This window comes from Entelurus aequoreus, linkage group LG16, assembly GCF_033978785.1.
Source record: "Entelurus aequoreus isolate RoL-2023_Sb linkage group LG16, RoL_Eaeq_v1.1, whole genome shotgun sequence".
Classification (NCBI taxonomy): Eukaryota; Metazoa; Chordata; class Actinopteri; order Syngnathiformes; family Syngnathidae; genus Entelurus; species Entelurus aequoreus.
In genome coordinates, this window is record NC_084746.1 from 52,231,377 (window position 1) to 52,253,509 (window position 22,133).

The 22,133-nt window shown below is 39.6% G+C and overlaps 2 protein-coding genes across 2 annotated transcripts in view; one reads left to right on the forward strand and one right to left on the reverse strand.

Annotated features, from left to right (window-relative positions):
- vapal (VAMP (vesicle-associated membrane protein)-associated protein A, like) overlaps positions 1-6,366 on the forward strand; it is a 36,141-nt gene extending 29,775 nt beyond the window's left edge. Inside the window, exons 3-6 of the mRNA XM_062023304.1 lie at positions 1,744-1,847; positions 2,057-2,137; positions 5,325-5,516; positions 5,586-6,366. Of these exons, the coding sequence (XP_061879288.1) occupies positions 1,744-1,847; positions 2,057-2,137; positions 5,325-5,516; positions 5,586-5,747 (539 nt within the window). The 3' untranslated portion in view covers positions 5,748-6,366. The remainder of the gene's footprint in view (positions 1-1,743; positions 1,848-2,056; positions 2,138-5,324; positions 5,517-5,585) is intronic.
- Positions 6,030-22,133, reverse strand: part of LOC133631178 (protein APCDD1-like) — a 39,646-nt gene continuing 23,542 nt past the window's right edge. Inside the window, exons 4-5 of the mRNA XM_062023303.1 lie at positions 12,961-13,282; positions 6,030-7,750 (exon numbers count right to left, since the gene is read on the reverse strand). Of these exons, the coding sequence (XP_061879287.1) occupies positions 7,305-7,750; positions 12,961-13,282 (768 nt within the window). The 3' untranslated portion in view covers positions 6,030-7,304. The remainder of the gene's footprint in view (positions 7,751-12,960; positions 13,283-22,133) is intronic.

Sequence of the window (22,133 nt, forward strand, 5' to 3'; positions counted from 1 at the left end):
GTGGGCTAATACTTTACAGACTGTCGGCCCAGTCAGCTGCTGATGCAAAAGCCAGTTTACCTCTTACCGTAGCTAGCTTAAAACTAATGCCGTGGTATGCCGTCCCAAGATGATGTGTAACCACTAGGGGTGTAACGGTACGTGTATTTGTATTGAACCGTTTCGGTACGGGGGGTCCGGTTCGGAGGTGCACCGAACGAGTTTCCACACGGACATATTAAGTAGCGTAACGCACGTTGTGTAAATAATGCACACCGAGGCACAACACATGGCATGCTAACAGCTAACAGGCTACGATAGACTGACCATACGTCCTCTTTTCACCGGACATGTCCTCTTTTGCGGAGCTGTCAGGGCGGAGTTTCTTAAATGCCTCAAATGTCCGGCATTTTGAGTTAGGGTTGCGTGTATTTTCAATGTACGTTCAGGGTTAAGAAGGGGTTGAAAACAAAACATATTGTGCACGCAGCAGCACCCGTGAGGGAGGGGCAGAGACAGAGAGAGTTATGATAAACGCGCATGCGTCGCCAGGCTCTGCTTTTTATCCATAGATTTATCACATTTAGTTTTTTATTATCTATAGCAGGGGTGTCAAAAGTGTGCCCCGGAGGCCATTTGCGGCCCACAGCTAATATTTTAAAGGCCCACGGCACATTCTAGAAATACTATTCAAATCAACAAAAACATAACAAAAGTGAAATAAAAAAGCTTAAAGGTTAAATGTCATTTAGAAAAAGTTGCAATGTTGACTAATAAAACAAAGCTGCTTTTTTTTCTTTCAAACTGTCATTGCTCAAAACATAATATTGAATCAAAATCAATGTTATTATGAATTATTGACCTATCCAAGGTTCCCATTACTTCACATCAAATATTCCACTAAGAAAAATATTTTTGGTGGAAGATTTTGCAAATTTGGTAAATAAATAACCCAAAAATGTATATTTTGTTGTTTTCTTACTGTACTGAAAATGAACCGAACCGTGACCTCTAAACCGAGGTACGTACCGAACCAACATTTCTGTGTACCGCTACACCCCTAGTATATACACATCGATGGACCCCTATGGCCATTCCAAACTCATCTCCACACAATGACAAGGCGCAGACTCAGTCAGCTTCACAACAGTGTTTGTCATACTTATGATTGTTCTGTTCGACTATTTTCACTTGATCAAACTTGTTATAACCATCCACACCACAAAATAATAGCAGTCATTCTGGGCCTCTAATTTTCCTTTATGGCTTTTTGTTTGTGTGGCTGGGAAATGGTCTCACATTATTTTCATTTTTTGGTCTTAAAAAGTCTTAAATTGGACTTGTTGAAACCTGCAGGGACCCCATGTATTTTAAGATGTGTAGTGAAGCATGCTTATCCCCCCCCACCCCCTATTTTTATTTGACACAGTGGGGTGGCCTTATGTAAATGGTAAATGGGTCGTACTTGTATAGCGCTTTTCTACCTTTTTAAGGAACTCCAAGCGCTTTGCCACTATTTCCCACATTCACCCACTGATGGCTGCACATATCATGTTGATGAGCAAGGCATCATGTTGATGAGCAAGGCATCATGTTGATGAGCAAGGCATCATGTTGATGAGCAAGGAGGCCTTTTCTGCATGGCAAGCGAGGGATGATGCTCATAAAAAGTCTCTAGGAACACGATTAACATTAAGAAGTTACATTTGCATCAAATATTTGAACGCAATGAGTGACTAAAGAAACTTTGTTTGTCCTCCACAGTTATGCTGCAGCCTTTCGACTATGACCCCAACGAGAAAAGTAAACACAAATTTATGGTGCAGAGTATTTTTGCTCCATCCAGCACGTCTGACATGGACTCTTTGGTGAGAAACATGTCCTTCTTGGTGTTGTTTGGCTGTGTTTGTCCACTAGAGGGCAGTACAAGCTCGGGCAAAACATACTTTGCATTATTTTGGGCACATATTTGTCACTTCCTGGTGGTTTGAAAGTGACTTTTTTGTCTCTCGTGACCAACACATTCCCAAAGATAACAGAAGTGATGAACTTTCACATTTGCACTTTTCTTTTTCAGTGGAAAGACGCAAAACCCGATGACCTCATGGATTCCAAGTTAAGATGCGTCTTCGAGCTGCCTTGTGAAAACAATAAAATGGTACGAAGCACACCTAAACACTACGGATGCCCCAGGAGGACATTAAGAGCTTCAATCCTGTCAATGCTCCAATTAGAGCCGGCAATGAACTCCAAAACAACGTCCAGCTTTACCTTGAATAATTATTGGGAGTGCATGAGAAAGTGGGAAAGAAAACGAGGCTGTCTTTGACCACATGATCATTTAGAAGTATGTGAACCGAGCAGCACCAGAACCACTTGTACTTGTGACAACTGCATTAGTATTGGGATGTTCAAGTACCAATGATAGTCACACACACACTAGGTGTCCTCTGCATTTGACCCATCCCCTTGTTCACCCCCTGGGAGGTGAGGGGAGCAGTGAGCAGCAGCGGTGGCCGCGCCCGGGAATCATTTTTGCTGATTTAACCCCCAATTCCAACCCTTGATGCTGAGTGCCAAGCAGGGAGGTAATGGCTCCCATTTTTATAGTCTTTGGTATGACTCGACCGGGGGTTGAACTCACAACCTACCGAGTAGGTATGTCCTCATGTGTGGAGCTATATGAACCACTCTGAGCTACACGTGCAGCTACTGCCATCTTATGGTGTTGATTAGAGATGTCCGATAATATCGCACTGTTGATATTATCAGGCGATAAATGCTTTAAAATGTAATATCGGAAATTATCGGTATCGGTTTCATAAAGTAAAATGTATGACTTTTTAAAACGCCGCTGTACGGAGTGGTACACGGCCGTAGGGAGAAGTACAGAGCAGTTGCGTCTCCCAGTCATACTTGCCAACCCTCCCCATTTTCGGGAGACTCCCGAATTCCAGTGCCCCTCCCGATAATCTCCCGGGGCAACCATTCTCCCCAATTTCTCCCGATTTCCACCCAGACAACAATATTGGGGGCGTGCCTTAAAAACACTGCCTTTGCATGCCGGCCCAATCACATAATATCTACGGTTTTTCACACACACAAGTGAATGCAATTCATACTTGGTCAACAGCCATACAGGTCACACTGAGGGTGACCGTATAAACAACTGTAACACTGTTACAAATATGCGCCACACTGTGAACCCACACCAAAAAGAGTGACAAACACATTCGCATAACATAACAAATACCCAGAACCCCTTGCAGCACTAACTCTTTTAGCGATTAGGAGTGACAGATTGTTTGGTAAACGTATAGCATGTTCTATATGTTATAGTTATTTGAATGACTCTTACCATAATATGTGAGGTTAACATAGCAGTTGGTTATTTATGCCTCATATAACGTACACTTATTCAGCCTGTTGTTCACTATTATTTATTTTAAATTGCCTTTCAAATGTCTATTCTTGGTGTTGGCTTTTATCAAATACATTTCCCCCAAAAAATGTGACTTATATATGGCGTCACATTAGTACCAAAAATCCAAGCGCGTAAAAACTGTTATCGCACGCTGATTCTCCACTTCGTGTGCGTGCTGTCTCGGTCTGTGCGCTGTCATGTTTCATTTTGGTACTTTGGGGGCGGGCATGCTTAGACCGCCCCTTCTTTCTGATTGGCTTTGAAAAAAAACAAGAAAAAGACAAATACAACTTCAAGTAGGTTGTAAAAAAAGGCAGATGAAGTGAAACTATAGCAATGCTTTTCTTTCCACTCTCTCATGCACACAGATACTCATGTTATGAGAAGTATATTGTTTCAAAAATATTAACATTAATTGTTGATATTTTAAACATCTTTCAGATTACATTGCTCGAATTCAAAAACCACTTTACTACACAAATATTAGGCCCAATGTGCAGGATTATTCTATTAGTATTAGTTATTTTTATGTTTTATCATATCTTAGCTTATTTTTATATGGTCTTATTATATTTATATTTCAGTTTTTATTGTATTTTATTTTATTTTATAGTTTTTCATATTGTAGTTTATTTTTATGTTTGATTATATCTTATCTTATTTCCTATTATTTTTGGACTTTTACCTGATGAATTATTTTTAATCCATTTATTTGATCATCTAGTGTTTCCTCAAAGAGCCCTCTGGATCTCCACGTCCAGAGGCTTCCTGTGATTGGCTATTGTCATTGTGTTGTTATTATTATTGTTGTTTGTTTATTTTTATGTACATGTTTGACTGTCTTCATGGGGTGTGGGTGTTATTTCTCATTTAGTTTTTAACTATGTAAAGCACTTTAAGCTGCATTTTAAATGTATGAAAAGTGCTTTATAAATAAAAATGTATTATCATTATTTTTAGTAATAGTACCCTTACAATCACTCCAAAGCAGTTCAATAACTTACCTCTTTTTCAGCCAACATTTTTTGATCCACTTCTTCCTCCGTAAATCTTGATACATATTGACGATGACCCGCCCTTCTGATTGCTCAAAGCCAATCAGAAAGAAGGGGCGGTCTAAGCATGCCCGCCCCCAAAGTACCAAAATGAAACATGACAACGCACAGACCGAGACAGCGTGCAGACGAAGTGGAGAATCAGCGCGCGATAACAGTTTTTACGCGCTTGGATTTTTGGTACTAATGTGACGCCATACTTGTACTCCAGTGTGACTTATGTTTTTTTCCTTCTTTATTATGCATTTTCGGCCAGTGCGACTTATACTCAGGAGCGATTTATACTCTGAAAAATGCGGTATATATCAGTATCGGTTGATATCGCAATCGGTAATTAAGAGTTGGACAATATCGGATATCGGCAAAAAAGCCATTATTGGACATCTCTAGTGTTAATTGAAACTACAGCATTTATTGCCAATGTTAGATTTAGTAAAACACCTGATGACTCAATGTAGCATTTCCCCCCCCCGAAGATGTGATAAGTGTGATGTAGAGTGAAGATGTGATAAGTGTGATGTAGAGTGAAGATGTGATAAGTGTGATGTAGAGTGAAGATGTGATAAGTGTGATGTAGAGTGAAGATGTGATAAGTGTGATGTAGAGTGAAGATGTGATAAGTGTGATGTAGAGTGAAGATGTGATAAGTGTGATGTAGAGTGAAGATGTGATAAGTGTGATGTAGAGTGAAGATGTGATAAGTGTGATGTAGAGTGAAGATGTGATAAGTGTGATGTAGAGTGAAGATGTGATAAGTGTGATGTAGAGTGAAGATGTGATAAGTGTGATGTAGAGTGAAGATGTGATAAGTGTGATGCAGAGTGAAGATGTGATAAGTGTGATGCAGAGTTTCCTCTGTCTTGCAGAACGACGTGGAGACGAGCAAAGCTGCCTCCGTGATGAACTCGGCCAAATCCGAGCCGTCCGCAGCCGCCGCGCCCACCGCCACTTCAGCTGCCGCCCTCCTGGACGACACGGAGATGAAGAAGGTGATGGAGAAGTGCAAGCGGCTGCAGAGTGAGATGAACAAGCTCGCTGATGAGAACCGGCAACTAAAGGTCAGACCGCCACATACCCGACAGGAAGGTCGGGGTCGGTACTTGACGGCGCTCTGCTTGTCCTCACAGGACGACGGCACCAGGATGAGGAAGATGGCGCGCTCGGATCACGCCACGTCCAACACCGCCGGCCTCCTGGGCCGAGAGGCCGGCTCCGCCTCCCTGCCGTCCCTCCTGGTGGTCATAGCCGCCATCTTCATGGGATTCTTCCTAGGGAAGTTCATCTTGTAGCCTAGCGGCTGCTGCGCCCTCGAGATAAGCCTGGAAAAAAAAAAAAAACAGCGAGAAGTCTTTGCGTTGACGTTTGCCATATCACTGCTAGTGTGGCCGACAGTGAACACACGTGTATTGCATCATCGCAAGGCGCCGCCCTTTTACTCACACGGTTAGCGCACAAGAAAGGAAGGCGACAAAAAAGCGACTTGCTCCCTTTTTTTTTTTTGACAGCTGGGTTGTGACAGGACATCAACGTTGTAAACGGTCATGGAAGTGAAAAATAACCACAAGCATTGATTGATACTCTCGTGTTTTATTTGGAATGAAAAATGTTAACAGTCACGTAAATTGTTGTTTTAAAGCTTTTAAACAAAACCAGAACTTCCATCTTCACCGGATCACTTTGTTCCCCCTTTGTAGTTTCTACTTCTCTCGGAATGTTCACGTCCAGTCGGGGATATAACGGTGCCTCCTTCTTCTTGTACATTTGTCTCTACTTTACCCACCAATGCAGACTTTATATTATATACAAATCTTTATTCCCTCGGAGGCAAGTACTGACTGAAATGGGTCACCATTCTTTAAATCCTGTCCCATGATATTAAAGCAATGAAAAAATAAAAATGAAAAACAAGTTTTGTTCCATAACAGTTCCCAGTTCTTTTGCTTCAACTTCAGCTCAAAAGGGAAAGTTCCGCTGGACAAGAGAAAAGTACAAATCCATTTTAAAAGGATAAATTGCTTTATTGTAGCTCAGGAGCACAAAATATCAATGCTTCATTAAAAATGTCACTACCGTATTTTTCTGACTATAAGTCACAGTTTTTTTCATAGTTTGCAACTTATACTCAGGAGCGACTTATGTGTGAAATTAACAGTGTAAAATATCCAATAATATTATTGATGTCATTGACGTAAGAGACTAGACGTATAAGATTTCATGGGATTTAGCGATTAGGAGTGACAGATTGTTTGGTAAACGTATAGCATGTTCTATATGTTATAGTTATTTGAATGACTCTTACCATAATATGTTACGTTAACATAGCAGTTGGTTATTTATGCCTCATATAACGTACACTTATTCAGCCTGTCTTTATTCTAAATTGCTTTTCAAATATCTATTCTTGGTGTTGGGTTTTATCAAATAACTTTCCCCAAAATATGCAACTTATGTTCTTTTCCTTCTTATGCATTTTCGGCCGGTGCGACTTATACTCCAGAGCGACTTGTACTCCGAAAAAATACGGTATTTCACTTTATCTGAAAAACTTTGACAGGTTACTTTGGTGCCTGAATATAAAGCCCATTTAATATTTCAATTTCCATAAAGATCCTATTTTAAGGTAAATGCGCTGACATCAGATTTCTTATTAGAGTTGAGCTTTTTTGTTCACGCTAAAGTGCAGTTTTTTTTCCCTAAGAAGTCTTTGGCTCCTGGAGTTTGGAGAGTTGTAAAATCCTTCCTCTTAAGAAGAAGAGTAGATTTGTTCTCCACTCCAAAGGTTCTGGTGTGTTCCCAAGTAGAACCAGTGCAGGTAGCGCGTCAGTGACAGGACATCTAGTCAACTTTTAGTGCTGCCAGTTCCAGCGTAAAGCAACAAGAGCGGCCATGACACACGCCCCGGCTCCTCGGTGACGTCCGTCGCCGCCGTTACCGAGACGCAGAGACGTGTCTCCGTCGTCGGCGCGTCCCGGCGACTGACTGCTGGCGGAGCACTGCACCAGCGGCAGCTGGTAGGAAGTGGCCCGCTTCTCCGGGCGATCCGGGCTGGAGCCGTCGCTGGGCCGCTGGCCGTTGAAGAGCAGGTAGCGTCCTTTGGCGTCCTGCTCCATGCGGAAGAGCTCGTACTCGGTGTGGGGCAGGCGGATGCCCAGCGCCACGCAGCCGTTGGTCGCCGTCACGTCCTGCTCCACGCCCGCCTGCCACGAGCGCTCCACGCCGCACTCGTTGCCGTTGAAGACGTTGAGGAGCGAGGTGGTCGCCAAGTCCATGGGCGTGACCCGCATGTGGTTGACTGCGAGACACAAGCAAAGTGGTTGACTTCATTGCTGCTACTTGCATCACCATTAGAGATGTCCGATAAATGCTTTAAAACGTAATATCGGAAATTATCGGTATCGGTTTCAAAAAGTAAAATGTATGACTTTTTAAAACGCCGCTGTACGGAGTGGTACACGGATGTAGGGAGAAGTACAGAGTACAGTCATACTTGCCAACCCTCCCCATTTTCCCAGCAGACTCCCAAATTTCATTGCCCCCCCCCCGAAAATCTCCTGGGGCAACCATTCTCCCAATTTGCACCCAGACAACAATATTGGGGGCGTGCCTTAAAGGCACTGCCTTTGCATGCCGGTCCAATCACATAATATCTACGGCTTTTCACACACACAAGTGAATGCAAGGCATACTTGGTCAACAGCCATACAGGTCACACTGAGGGTGACCGTATAAACAACTTTAACACTGTTACAAACATGCGCCACACTGTGAACCCACACCAAACAAGAATGACAAACACATTTCGGGAGAACATCCGCACCGTAACACATTGTAAACAACAGAACAAATACCCAGAATCCCTTGCAGCACTAACTCTTCCGGGACGCTACAATATACACCCCCACTACCTCTTACCCCCCCTCCCCCCACCCCAACCTCCTCATGCTCTCTCAGGGAGAGCATGTCCCAAATTCCAAGCTGCTGTTTTGAGGCATGTTAAAAAAAATATTGCACTTTGTGACTTCAATAATAAATATGGCAGTGCCATGTTGGCACTTTTTTCCCATAACTTGAGTTGATTTATTTTGGAAAACCTTGTTTAATGCATCCAGCGGGGCATCACAACAAAATGAGGCATAATGTGTTAATTCCACCACTGTATACCGTATTTTCCGGAGTATAAGTCGCACCGGCTGAAAATGCATAATAAAGAAGGAAAAAAACATATAAGTCGCACTGGAGTATAAGTCGCATTTTTTGGGGGAAATGTATTTGATAAAATCCAACACCAAGAATAGACATTTGAAAGACAATTTAAAATGTCTAAAGAATAGTGAACAACAGGCTGAATAAGTGTACGTTATATGAGGCATAAATAACCAACTGCTATGTTAACGTAACATATTATGGTAAGAGTCATTCAAATAACTATAACATATAGAACATGCTATACGTTTACCAAACAATCTGTCACTCCTAATCGCTAAATCCCATGAAATCTTATACGTCTAGTCTCTTACGTGAATGAGATCAATAATATTATTTCATATTTTACATTAATGTGTTAATCATTTCACACATAAGTCGCTCCTGAGTATAAGTCGCACCCCCGGCCAAACTATGAAAAAAAACTGCGACTTATAGTCCAAAAAGTACGGTGTATCGGTTGATATCGGAATCGGTAATTAAGAGTTGGACAATATCGGCAAAAAAGCCATTATCGGACATCTCTAATCACAACATATCTTAACAATCCCTTTAGCCCAGGGGTGTCAGTCATTTGAGTTCAGGGGCCACATGGAGGAAAATCTACTCCCAAGTGGTCAAATCACGGCATGATAACTTCAAAATAAAGGCAACTCCAGGTTGATTACTTTGGCCAAAAATGTACAAATCACAACTAATCCTCTGGACAAAACACTTCAAGCTTGTTGGGAATTCTGAGGAAATTGGTGCAGTTTCAAAAACACAACGAGCTGGTCTCAGGACTCAACTTTAAAACCCTCTAAAGCACATATGTCAGAGTCAAGGCCCGCGGGCCATATCCGGCCCGCGAGAAGGTTTTTTACGGCCCTTGGGATGATCTTGATTTATTATTAGAACCGGCCCGCAGACCGCAGATCTTTTTTTTTTTTTTTTTTTTTTTTTTTTTAGACCGCAGATCTTTTACACGCACCAAGCGGATGCCGGTCCAAGGTTCCGAAAGGGGGCGAGCGGCCCGCCGGGACGCGCCTGCCGGCCGAAGGGCTGCAGCCCTTCGGCCGGCAGGCGCGGAGCCAGCCGTGCCACGCGCGCCAAGGGGGCGGGCCGAAACCCGGCCCCGAGGCCCTGAGACTTCTGCTTTGTTTCCCCAAACCGCGCGTCACCGCCGGGCCCGCACCACCGTCGGGCTGCAGCCCGAGCGTCGGTGGCGGAACCCGTCATGTTCCGCGCGCGCCAAGCGGAGCGGGGGGGTCAAGCGGGCCGAAACCCGCAGGCCACCCCCTCACCACGAGGCCCAGAGACTTCTGCGTTTGACCCCTACGCGCGGCCCGTCGGGACGCGCCCGCCGTCAAGCCACGAGGGCCAGCCGTCGGGTCGCGGAGCCCGCCGTGCCACGCGCGCCAAGGGGCGGGCCGAAACCAGCGGGGGGTTTCGGGCACCCAACTCGCCTCCCTCCCACGGAGGGAGGAGGGGGGTTTAATGTGAACATTACTGTGCAATCACACATTTAGAGTTTTTACTCAATTCAAGTTTAAAAGTTAAAGTTTAATATTTGTTTTCACTGCATGTTACTTCTCCTTAAACAAAGTGTTGTTTTTGATTTATAGATTTTTGCACTTTATTTTATTGTATTTCAATTTAATTATATTTTAAAAATATTTCAGTTGAGTGGATGATAGAAAATTGCTATTATTGTTTTTTTCTTTGAAGTAAATTTAGCCCACTTTTGCTAAAATAGAAAATATAGGCTACTGATGGTGCCTTGAATACCGGTTTCTTTCATTTAATGTTCATGTTATGGGGATTTTTATATAAAGGAAATTTGTCTTTTGTGTCTGTTGAAAATTAAAGATTACTGACAGAGCCATAAGAAAATATTGCTTTATTTATCTGATCATATTGGAATATATTTGTTAGGTTTTCAGTAGGTTCAATTAGGTTCACTAGACTATATGCGTCATTTAAAAATTTTTCAATGAACATTCGAACAGTCCGGCCCTCGGCTTGTAGCTAAATTTTTTATTTGGCCCTCCGTCCATTTGACTTTGACACCCCTGCTCTAAAGGCTTAGTGGCCACATGCGTGGACACCTTTTAGCTCTTATTTACACAATGGTGTACACTACTGAATTGGGCTCTTATGGCCGCTTATGTGGGCACTTATACTGCCATCTGGTGGTGTCAGAAGAGTATAACATACAATGGAATTTGGAAAAAATAAGAATTAGCATGTCACTAAACATGAAGTACACGTTTGTGTACTTATGGACTAAGTACATCATATCAAAAGATGATTCTTAGTTTTTATCCTAATTAGGGTCCAATAAGCCCAAATAGCAAAGAGAAATAAAAACAACATGTAAACAAACAGCTTGGGCCTTAAGCGGTTTTTAAGTCAGTCTTTCTGGGATTGAAAAAACCATGTAAACTCTTCTCGGGATGAAATACCTCCTTTGTCACGTCCACGTATCCATCCTGTGGCAACTCAACAAACCGTAAGACACGGAGGTAAAAACTATTCAAAAGGATGAAGTTGACTTATCTTGTGTTTGACAGACATTTAGGGGCAGCGAGGGTGCCAAGTGGTCATGTGTTCAAAGCACAAGACATAAAACTGCAGGTTTTAAGGTCCATGTGGGTCGAGGAGGAGGAAGTGAAGTGAATTATATTTATATAGCGCTTTTCTCTAGTGACTCAAAGCACTTAAACCCAGTATCTAAGTTACATTTAAAGCAGTGTGGGTGGCACTGGGAGCAGGTGGATAAAGTGTCTTGCCCAAGGACACAACGGCAGTGACTAGGATGGCGGAAGCGGGGATCGAACCTGGAACCCTCAAGTTGCAGGCACGGCTATACCGCCCCTGAGGAGGAGCCACAGTCATCCTTTACTGTGTATAAACTCTTTGCTTGCCTAACAGAATTGCTATTGTGACATCCAGTGGACACATTTAGAACAGCAGTTTCTTTAGTTAAAAAAAAAAGCAGCTCATTTTTATATGCTGCAAAGTCATCATGTGGGCCAGATAAAACCGGTTTCCGGGCTTTAGATTTGACACCCCTGCTTTAGCCTCACTGACACCTGCTAGTCCAGGGGTCACCAACCTTTTTGAAAGCAAGAGCTACTTCTTGGGTAGTGATTAATGCGAAGGGCTACCAGTTTGATACACACTTCAATAAATTACCAGAAATAGCCAATTTGCTCAATTTACCTTTAACTCTATGTTATTATTAATAATTAATGATATTTACACTTAATTGAACGGTTTAAAAGAGGAGAAAACACGAAAAAAATGACAATTACATTTTGAAACATAGTTTATGAGACTTTTGTGATTTAGGGCTGTATAAATAAACATTGATTGATTGAATTTCGACTCTTTAAAATTCAAAATTCAACCGAAAAAAAGAAGAGAAAAACTAGCTGATTCGAATCTTTTTGAAAAAATAAAAAAAATAATTTATGGAACATCATTAGTAATTTTTCCTGATTAAGATTAATTTTAGAATTTTGATGACATGTTTTAAATAGGTTAAAATCAAATCTGCACTTTGTTAGAATATATAACAAATTGGATCAAACTAGACAAATCATTATTTCTTCTAGATTTTCCAGAAACATTTTTTTAAAAGAAATTCAAAAGACTTTGAAATAAGATTTAAATTCGATTCTACAGATTTTCTAGATTTGCCAGAATAATTTTTTTGAATTTTAATCATAATAAGTTTGAAGAAATATTTCACAAATATTCTTCGTCGAAAAAACAGAAGCTAAAATGAAGAATTAAGTTAAAATTTATTTATTATTCTTTACAATAAAAAAATTAATTTACTTGAACATTGATTTAAATTGTCAGGAAAGTAGAGGAAGGAATTTAAAAGGTAAAAAGGTATATGTGTTTAAAAATCCTAAAATCATTTTTAAGGTTGTATTTTTTCTCTAAAATTGTCTTTCTGAAAGTTATAAGAAGCAAAGTAAAACAATTAATGAATTTATTTAACAAGTGAAGACCAAGTCTTTAAAATATTTTCTTGGATTTTCAAATTCTATTTGAGTTTTGTCTCTCTTAGAATTAAAAATGTCGGGCAAAGTGAGACCAGCTTGCTAGTAAATAAATACAATTTAAAAAATAGAGGCAGCTCACTGGTAAGTGCTGCGATTTGAGCTATTTTTAGAACAGGCCAGCGGGCTACTCATCTGGTCCTTACGGGCTACCTGGTGCCCGCGGGCACCACGTTGGTGACCCCTGTGCTAGATGCTTTGGTAAAATGCTGCCCACAAAGTGACGTCATTTGTCTGGACCCACCTTTGAAGACGAAGTCGGTGCCTCCCATGACACGCGTGGAGTGCAGCCCCCTGCTGTAGCGTCCGCGGGCGTAGATGGTGAAGGTGGGGTGCTTACACACCGGGTCAGAGAAGTGGTAGTAGTGGCCCTCCCACGTGTGGTTGTTGTCGTGGAACACAAAGTGGCGGGTGAGGAACAGGACTTCCGGGCGCACCTCGCAGCGCTGGCTGACCCACTGGCCGTACAAACCCACGGCCAGGTCGGCCCGCGGCGGCAGGATGGGCGGGTGGAGCTCGTCGGAGCGGTAGATGATGCGGCAGGCGATGCAGCCGTGGAAGTGCTTCTGGGAGGAGGAGATGGAGCAGAAATCACGATGGGGGTTAGTTAGGTTTATAGGGGACCTTTTATGCAAAACCCAACTTTTCTGGTACCCACTGGTGTGTATTTGGGATCTGTACTGCTGCTCACTGCTCCCCTCACCACCCGGGGGGTGGTCAAGGGTGATGGGTCAAACGCAGAGAAAAATTTCGCCACACCTAGTGTGTGTGTGACAATCATTGGTACTTTAACAAGTCCTGGAAATGTAACATTAAAAGCACTTTACATTGAGTAAACAACCTCAAAGTGCTACAGTGTATTAAAAAAATATATATATAATAAAAATAAAAACTAGAACAGCCTAATAGCTAGAACTAGTGAGCATATATCTAAAAAAAAAAAGGCTTTTTTAAAAAGAAGGGTTTTTAAGCCTTTTTTAAAAGCATCCACAGTCTGTGGTGCCCTTAGGTGGTCAGGGAGAGCGTTCCACAGACTGGGAGCAGCGGAGCAGAAAGCCCGGTCTCCCATTGCTCGTAGCTTTGTCCTCGGAGGTTGGAGGAGGTTAGCCTGTCAGGAGAGGAGGTGTCGAGTGGAGGATTTAGGGGTGACGGATTTGTGACGTTTTTACAATTGGTGACTTCAGCGGATATTTCCATAAACGGTATAGTATTATTATTTTATTTTTTTTATAAACTTCAGACCCAGGGGGATCCATATCACAGAAGAGAAAACATACCAGGACCATAAAACACAAATAAAAGAAATAAGATGAATTACCATAAATTGATTAACGGCACCGACTAGTGTGCCGTGAGATACAGTCTGGTGTGCCGTGAGATACAGTCGGGTGTGCCGTGAGATACAGTCTGGTGTGCCGTGAGATACAGTCTGGTGTGCCGTGAGATACAGTCGGGTGTGCCGTGGGAGATGATCTAATTTCACCTATTTGGGTTAAAAATATTTTTTGCAAAGCAGTAATTGTAGTCTGCAAATGATGTGTTGTTGTTGAGTGTCGGTGCTGTCTAGAGCTCGGCAGAGTAACCGTGTAATACTCTTCCATATCAGTAGGTGGCAGCAGGTAGCTAATTGCTTTGTAGATGTCGGAAACAGCGGGAGGCAGCGTGCAGGTAAAAAGGTGTCTAATGCTTAAACCAAAAATCAACAAAAGGTGAGTGCCCCTAAGAAAAGGCATTGAAGCTTAGGGAAGGCTATGCAGAACCAAACTAAAACTGAACTGGCTACAAAGTCAACAAAAACAGAATGCTGGACGACAGCAAAGACTTACTGTGGAGCAAAGACGGCGTCCACAATGTACATCCGAACATGACATGACAATCAACAATGTCCCCACAAAGAAGGATAAAAACAACTGAAATATTCTTGATTGCTAAAACAAAGTAGATGCGGGGAGTATCGCTCAAAGGAAGACATGAAACTGCTACAGGAAAATACCAAAAAAAAGAGAAAAAGCCACCAAAATAGGAGCGCAAGACAAGAAGTAAAACACTACACACAGGAAAACAGCAAAAAACTCCAAATAAGTCATGACGTGATGTGACAGTACACCTACTTTGAGACAAGAGCTATAGTGATGCATGCTTGGTTATGCTTTAGTCATATCCAACAATTGCGACAACGACTTTTTACTGTCAACTGAGTTTAGTTTTTGAATGATGTCTGCTGGTGGTGTGCCTCCGCATTTTGTCAACGCAAAAAATGTGCCTTGGCTCCAAAAACACGGACCTAGACCACAAGGAAGTGTTCCAAATGTAGAAAACAAATCATAATATAAAGCTTAGCCTAAGCTCAACACTAACCTTAGACATAACCTGTTTGGGAAATCCCCTTTAATTAGTCATTATTTATAGTTACTTCGCCAAAAATGTAATTGAAATACTAAAATAATTACTGTAATATATGTAAATAAATACTTCGGATAATAATGGTTTGCATGACTTAAAAAAACAACCTTCAACTATCAGACATAAGCAGTTGCCATGTTTCATAAGAGTAATAAAGATCCATCCACTGATATTTGGCATTTTCACATATCGGTATCGGCTTCTTTATTGTATCAGTGCTTTTTGTTTTTTTACAACTATGACAGTACTACATCGGCAGATACATTGATTGATTGATTGTGAACTTTTAAAAAAAAGTGCAGTTCTCCATGAATGACAGTACAGTAATTTGTGTTTACCATGAATTGATTAACATGGACCCCGACTTAAACAAGTTGAAAAACTTATTGGGGTGTTACCATTTAGTGGTCAATTGTACGGAATATGTACTGTACTGTGCAATCTACTAATACAAGTTTCAATCAATCAATCAAAAATGTGCTTTTACTGCCACCTAGTGTGCTATACAACATGAATACAGTACATGTTTGCCTATTTATGTTGTAAATCCTGAGCTTTTTGAGGTCAAGTTTACAAGGAACACTTCAAACTTTACATATACACTACCGTTCAAAAGTTTGGGGTCACATGTAAATGTCCTTATTTTTGAAGGAAAAGCACTGTACTTTTCAATGAAGATAACTTTAAACTAGTCTTAACTTGAAAGAAATACACTCTATACATTGCTAATGTGCTAAATGACTATTCTAGCTGCAAATGTCTGCTTTTTGGTGCAATACCTACATAGGTGTATAGAGGCCCATTTCCAGCAACTATCACTCCAGTGTTCTAATGGTACAATGTGTTTGCTCATTGGCTCAGAAGGCTAATTGATGATTAGAAAACCCTTGTGCAATCATGTTCACACATCTGAAAACACTTTAGCTACAAAACTGACCTTCCTTTGAGCAGATTGACTTTCTGGAGCATCACATTTGTGGGGTCAATTAAACGCTCAAAATGGCCAGAAAAAGAGAACTTTCATCTGAAACTCGACAGTCTATTCTTGTTCTTAGAAATGAAGGCTCGAACACAAAATTGTTTGGGTGACCCCAAACTTTTGAACGGTAGTGTATATTTTATAATTCTCAAAACATTGCATCTTATCACAACATTGTGAAAAAGCTGCAGTGATATCAGGCATGTTAGTTAGGCGCCTTCAACCATCACAAACACAACCAGTGAGATCCTTGAAAGACTGACTACGGGAATGTGAGAGAAGTTGAACTAAAAAAAAGTTTAATTTCATAAAGGAAGAAAACAACAATGACCAGTTTTGTTCTCATTTTTGTGACCGGGTAATATTTACGTTCGCGTCCAAATAGACGGAACAGAAATTGAAAGAGTAAATGAAACCAAATGTCTAGGTATAATGATTGATGATGAATTGAACTGGAAATCTCATGTAAACATATACAACATAAAGTAGCAAGAAACACATCAATAATGAATAAAGCAAAACATGTTCTAGAGCAGGGGTCACCAACCTTTTTGAAAGCAAGAGCTACTTCTTGGGTAGTGATTAATGCGAAGGGCTACCAGTTTGATACACACTTAAATAAATTGCCAGAAATAGCCAATTTGCTCAATTTACCTTTAACTCTATATTATTAATAATTAATGATATTTACACTTAATTGAACGGTTTAAAAGAGGAGAAAACACGAAAAAAATAACAATTAAATTTTGAAACATAGTTTATCTTCAATTTCGACTCTTTAAAATTCAAAATTCAACCGAAAAAAAGAAGAGAAAAACTTTAAAAAATAATTTATGGAACATCATTAGTAATTTTTCCTGATTAAGATTAATTTTAGAATTTTGATGACATGTTTTAAATAGGTTAAAATCCAATCTACACTTTGTTAGAATATATAACAAATTGGACCAAGCTATATTTCTAACAAAGACAAATCATTATTTCTTCTAGATTTTCCAGAACAAAATTTTTAAAAGAAATTCAAAAGACTTTGAAATAAGATTTAAATTTGATTCTACAAATTTTCTAGATTTGCCAGAATCATTTTTTTGAATGTTAATCATAATAAGTTTGAAGAAATATTTTACAAATATTTTTCTTCAAAAAAACAGAAGCTAAAATGAAGAATTAAATTAAAATGTATTTATTATTATTTACAATAAACTTTTTTTTTAACTTGAACATTGATTTAAATTGTCAGGAAAGAAGAGGAAGGAATTTAAAAGGTAAAAAGGTATATGTGTTTAAAAATCCTAAAATCATTTTTAAGGTTGTATTTTTTCTCTAAAATTGTCTTTCTGAAAGTTATAAGAAGCAAAGTAAAAAAAATAATGAATTTATTTAAACAAGTGAAGACCAAGTCTTTAAAATATTTTCTTGGATTTTCAAATTCTATTTGAGTTTTGTCTCTCTTAGAATTAAAAATGTCGGGCAAAGCGAGACCAGCTTGCTAGTAAATAAATACAATTTAAAAAATAGAGGCAGCTCACTGGTAAGTGCTGCTATTTGAGCTATTTTTAGAACAGGCCGGCGGGCTACTCATCTGGTCCTTACGGGCTACCTGGTGCCCGCGGGCACCGCGTTGGTGACCCTTGTTCTAGACCAAAAATCACTTCATATTATTTACTGCTCGCTAGTGTTACATATCTGAGCTACTGTGTAGAAATAACAACAAAAGTACGCTTCATTCATTAACGGTGTTACAAAAAAGATCAGTTAGAATAATACATCATGTTGGATATAGAGAACATACAAACACTTTATTTATTGAATCAAAAATACTGAAATTCCCCGACATAGTGAATCTGCAAACAGCTAAAATTATGCACAAAGCAAACTATAACCTGCTAGCCAAGAATGTACAACAATTCTTCTCAACAAAAGAGGAGAAATATAATCTTAGAGAAAAATGTTATTAAAAACATTTGTATGCACGTACAACACTTAAGACCTTCAGTATATCAGTATGTGGAATTAAATGATGGAATCAAAGCAATCAAACAACGTACTAATATGATCCACTTCAAGAAACTCTTCAAACTTAAAGTGTTTACAAAGTACAAAGAAGAAGAACCGTGATAAACATTCTGAATTTATCTCATCCATCCATCCATTTTCAAGATAATATTACTCATCTCACCATATGAAATGTAACTTACTTCACCAATTATTATTTATTTATTTTTATTTTGATTACTTATGGAGTATATTGTGAATAAATTGAGAACAGGAAGTGAACAAAAGTGTTAGCAACTGCTATGTAAAGGAAAAGGGGTAGGATTAAATAAGCTCTGCTTCTTCTTACTCCTTTTCCAACATGTTGAATAGAGAAACTGGAAATTGTGACGTATCATGTTGTATGCTTGCATGTGTGATGTATCATGTTGTATGCGTGCATGTGTGATGTATCATGTTGTATGCGTGCATGTGTGATGTATCATGTTGTATGCATGCATGTGTGATGTATCATGTTGTATGCATACATGTGTGATGTATCATGTTGTATGCATGCATGTGTGATGTATCATGTTGTATGCTTGCATGTGTGATGTATCATGTTGTATGCATGCATGTGTGATGTATCATGTTGTATGCGTGCATGTGTGATGTATCATGTTGTATGCATGCATGTGTGATGTATCATGTTGTATGCATGCATGTGTGATGTATCATGTTGTATGCATGCATGTGTGATGTATCATGTTGTATGCTTGCATGTGTGATGTATCATGTTGTATGCGTGCATGTGTGATGTATCATGTTGTATGCATGCATGTGTGATGTATCATGTTGTATGCATGCATGTGTGATGTATCATGTTGTATGCATGCATGTGTGATGTATCATGTTGTATGCTTGCATGTGTGATGTATCATGTTGTATGCGTGCATGTGTGATGTATCATGTTGTATGCGTGCATGTGTGATGTATCATGTTGTATGCATGCATGTGTGATGTATCATGTTGTATGCATGCATGTGTGATGTATCATGTTGTATGCATGCATGTGTGATGTATCATGTTGTATGCATGCATGTGTGATGTATCATGTTGTATGCATGCATGTGTGATGTATCATGTTGTATGCATGCATGTGTGATGTATCATGTTGTATGCATGCATGTGTGATGTATCATGTTGTATGCATGCATGTGTGACGTATCATGTTGTATGCATGCATGTGTGATGTATCATGTTGTATGCATGCATGTGTGATGTATCATGTTGTATGCATGCATGTGTGATGTATCATGTTGTATGCATGCATGTGTGATGTATCATGTTGTATGCATGCATGTGTGATGTATCATGTTGTATGCATGCATGTGTGATGTATCATGTTGTATGCATGCATGTGTGATGTATCATGTTGTATGCATGCATGTGTGATGTATCATGTTGTATGCATGCATGTGTGATGTATCATGTTGTATGCATGCATGTGTGATGTATCATGTTGTATGCATGCATGTGTGACGTATCATGTTGTATGCATGCATGTGTGATGTATCATGTTGTATGCATGCATGTGTGATGTATCATGTTGTATGCATGCATGTGTGATGTATCATGTTGTATGCATGCATGTGTGATGTATCATGTTGTATGCATGCATGTGTGACGTATCATGTTGTATGCATGCATGTGTGATGTATCATGTTGTACGCTTGCATGTTCCAAATAAACTCAAACTCAAGACGAGGAGGAGAGCAAATCTTTCAGGGGAACATCTTTTGTTTTGTCTTTTAAACGGCCAAACAGGCAAAAGTGTCCAAAAATAACAATGTGTCTATAGTAGTCAGTGATGTCATGTTCAGTAAACAATATTTCCATCCATCCATTTTATACCGCTTGTCCCTCTGGGGGTATTTATGTTACATTTTTGCCATTACATTTTTTTTGTCTATTTATTTAGGATGACAACGTTATTTACCTTCCAATTACAGTTAAATAGCAAACAATTCTACAGAAATGAGAAATACAAGTTTATATCTTTTTAATGGTTACTTGCATCATTATTATTATATATTATGATAACATTACAAACACTGTACATTTATTAAATATTTCTTCAGTTGAAGAGCATGATGTAGACAAAAGCTATGAGTCCATCCGCAAAAAGCTAAATATTTTAAAAGCTAATTACTGCATAATGTGTGGCATCTTAAGACAAGACTATGTTGATTGACAGTCTAAAAGTAACATGTCTTCCTTCACTCGTTATTTTACAATTTTATTGCATTTGCATGCATAAAATATAAAAAAACGCAAATGAAATCGCAATTTTGGAGAGACAAATGGCAATTGGGTTTTTTCTCCAATCGTACCGCCCTAATCGCAGGTGAAAACTTGTGTAATGTGGGAACATTTCTCCCTAATCTTGCTAAAAACATGAATAGCTAGCTCGTCTTGCATCTTATGGCACTACATTTCAAGCAGAGGCATGATGTCGGATGCAAACTCAACTTGGTAAGATAGCTTAGCTTGTTAGTAGGAATGTCCGGACTACCGATATTATCGGCCGATAAATGCTTTAAAATGTAATACCGGAAATTATCAGTATCGGTTTCAAAAAGTAATATTTATGACTTTTTAAAAGGCCGCTGTGTACACGGACGTGGAGAGAAGTACAGAGCGCCAATAAACCTTGAAGGCACTGCCTTTGCGTACCGGTCCAGTCACATAATATCTACAGTATTTGACACACTCACAAGTGAATGCAAGGCATACTTGGTCAACAGCCGTACAGGTCACACTGAGGGTGGCCGTGTAAACAACTTTAACACTGTTACAAATATGCGCCACACTGTGAACCCACACCAAACACATTTCGGGAGAACATCTGTAACACAACAGAACAAATACCCAGAACCCCTTGCAGCACTAACTCTTCAACCCCGCCCACCTCAACCTCCTCATGCTCTCTCAGGGAGAGCATATCCCAAATTCCAAGCTGCTGTTTTGAGGCATGTTAAAAAAAAAAAAAAGCACTTTGTGACTTCAATAATAAATATGGCAGTGCCATGTTGGCATTTTTTTCCATAAATTGAGTTGATTTATTTTGGAAAACCTTGTTACATTGTTTAATGCATCCAGCGGGGCATCACAACAAAATTAGGCATAATAATGTGTTAACTCCACAACTAGGGATGTCCGATAATGGCTTTTTGCCGATATCCGATATGCCGATATTGTCCAACTCTTTAATTACCAATACCGATATCAACCGATACCGATATCAACCGATATATACAGTCGTGGAATTAACACATTATTATGCCTAATTTGGACAACCAGGTATGGTGAAGATAAGGTACTTTTTAAAAAAATGAATCAAATAAAATAAGATAAATAAATTAAAAACATTTTCTTGAATAAAAAAGAAAGTAAAACAATATAAAAACAGTTACATAGAAACTAGTAATTAATGAAAATTTGTAAAATTAACTGTTAAAGGTTAGTACTATTAGTGGAGCAGCAGCACGCACAATCATGTGTGCTTACGGACTGTATCCCTTGCAGACTGTATTGATATATATTGATATATAATGTAGGAACCAGAATATTAATAACAGAAAGAAACAACCCTTTTGTGTGAATGAGTGTGAATGGGGGAGGGAGGTTTTTTGGGTTGGTGCACTAATTGTAAGTGTATCTTGTGTTTTTTATGTGGATTTAATAAAAAAAAACCAAAAAAACAACAAAAAAAACAAAAAAAAACAAACGATACTGATAATAAAAAAACAGATACCGATAATTTCCGATATTACATTTTAACGCATTTATCGGCCGATAATATCGGCAGACCGATCAACACGGGGAACAAATCCCATTCAACAGTTAAGGATCTCAGAGAGCCCTAAAGTAAAGTGCAATAACTAACTTCATAGTCTGGATCCTCCTCAAGAGCCATCAATCTGTCAATCCTTTCCGTGTCCGGGCCAGGTAAGGTTCCCCGTGTTGATCGGCAGACCGATATTATCCGACATCTCTAT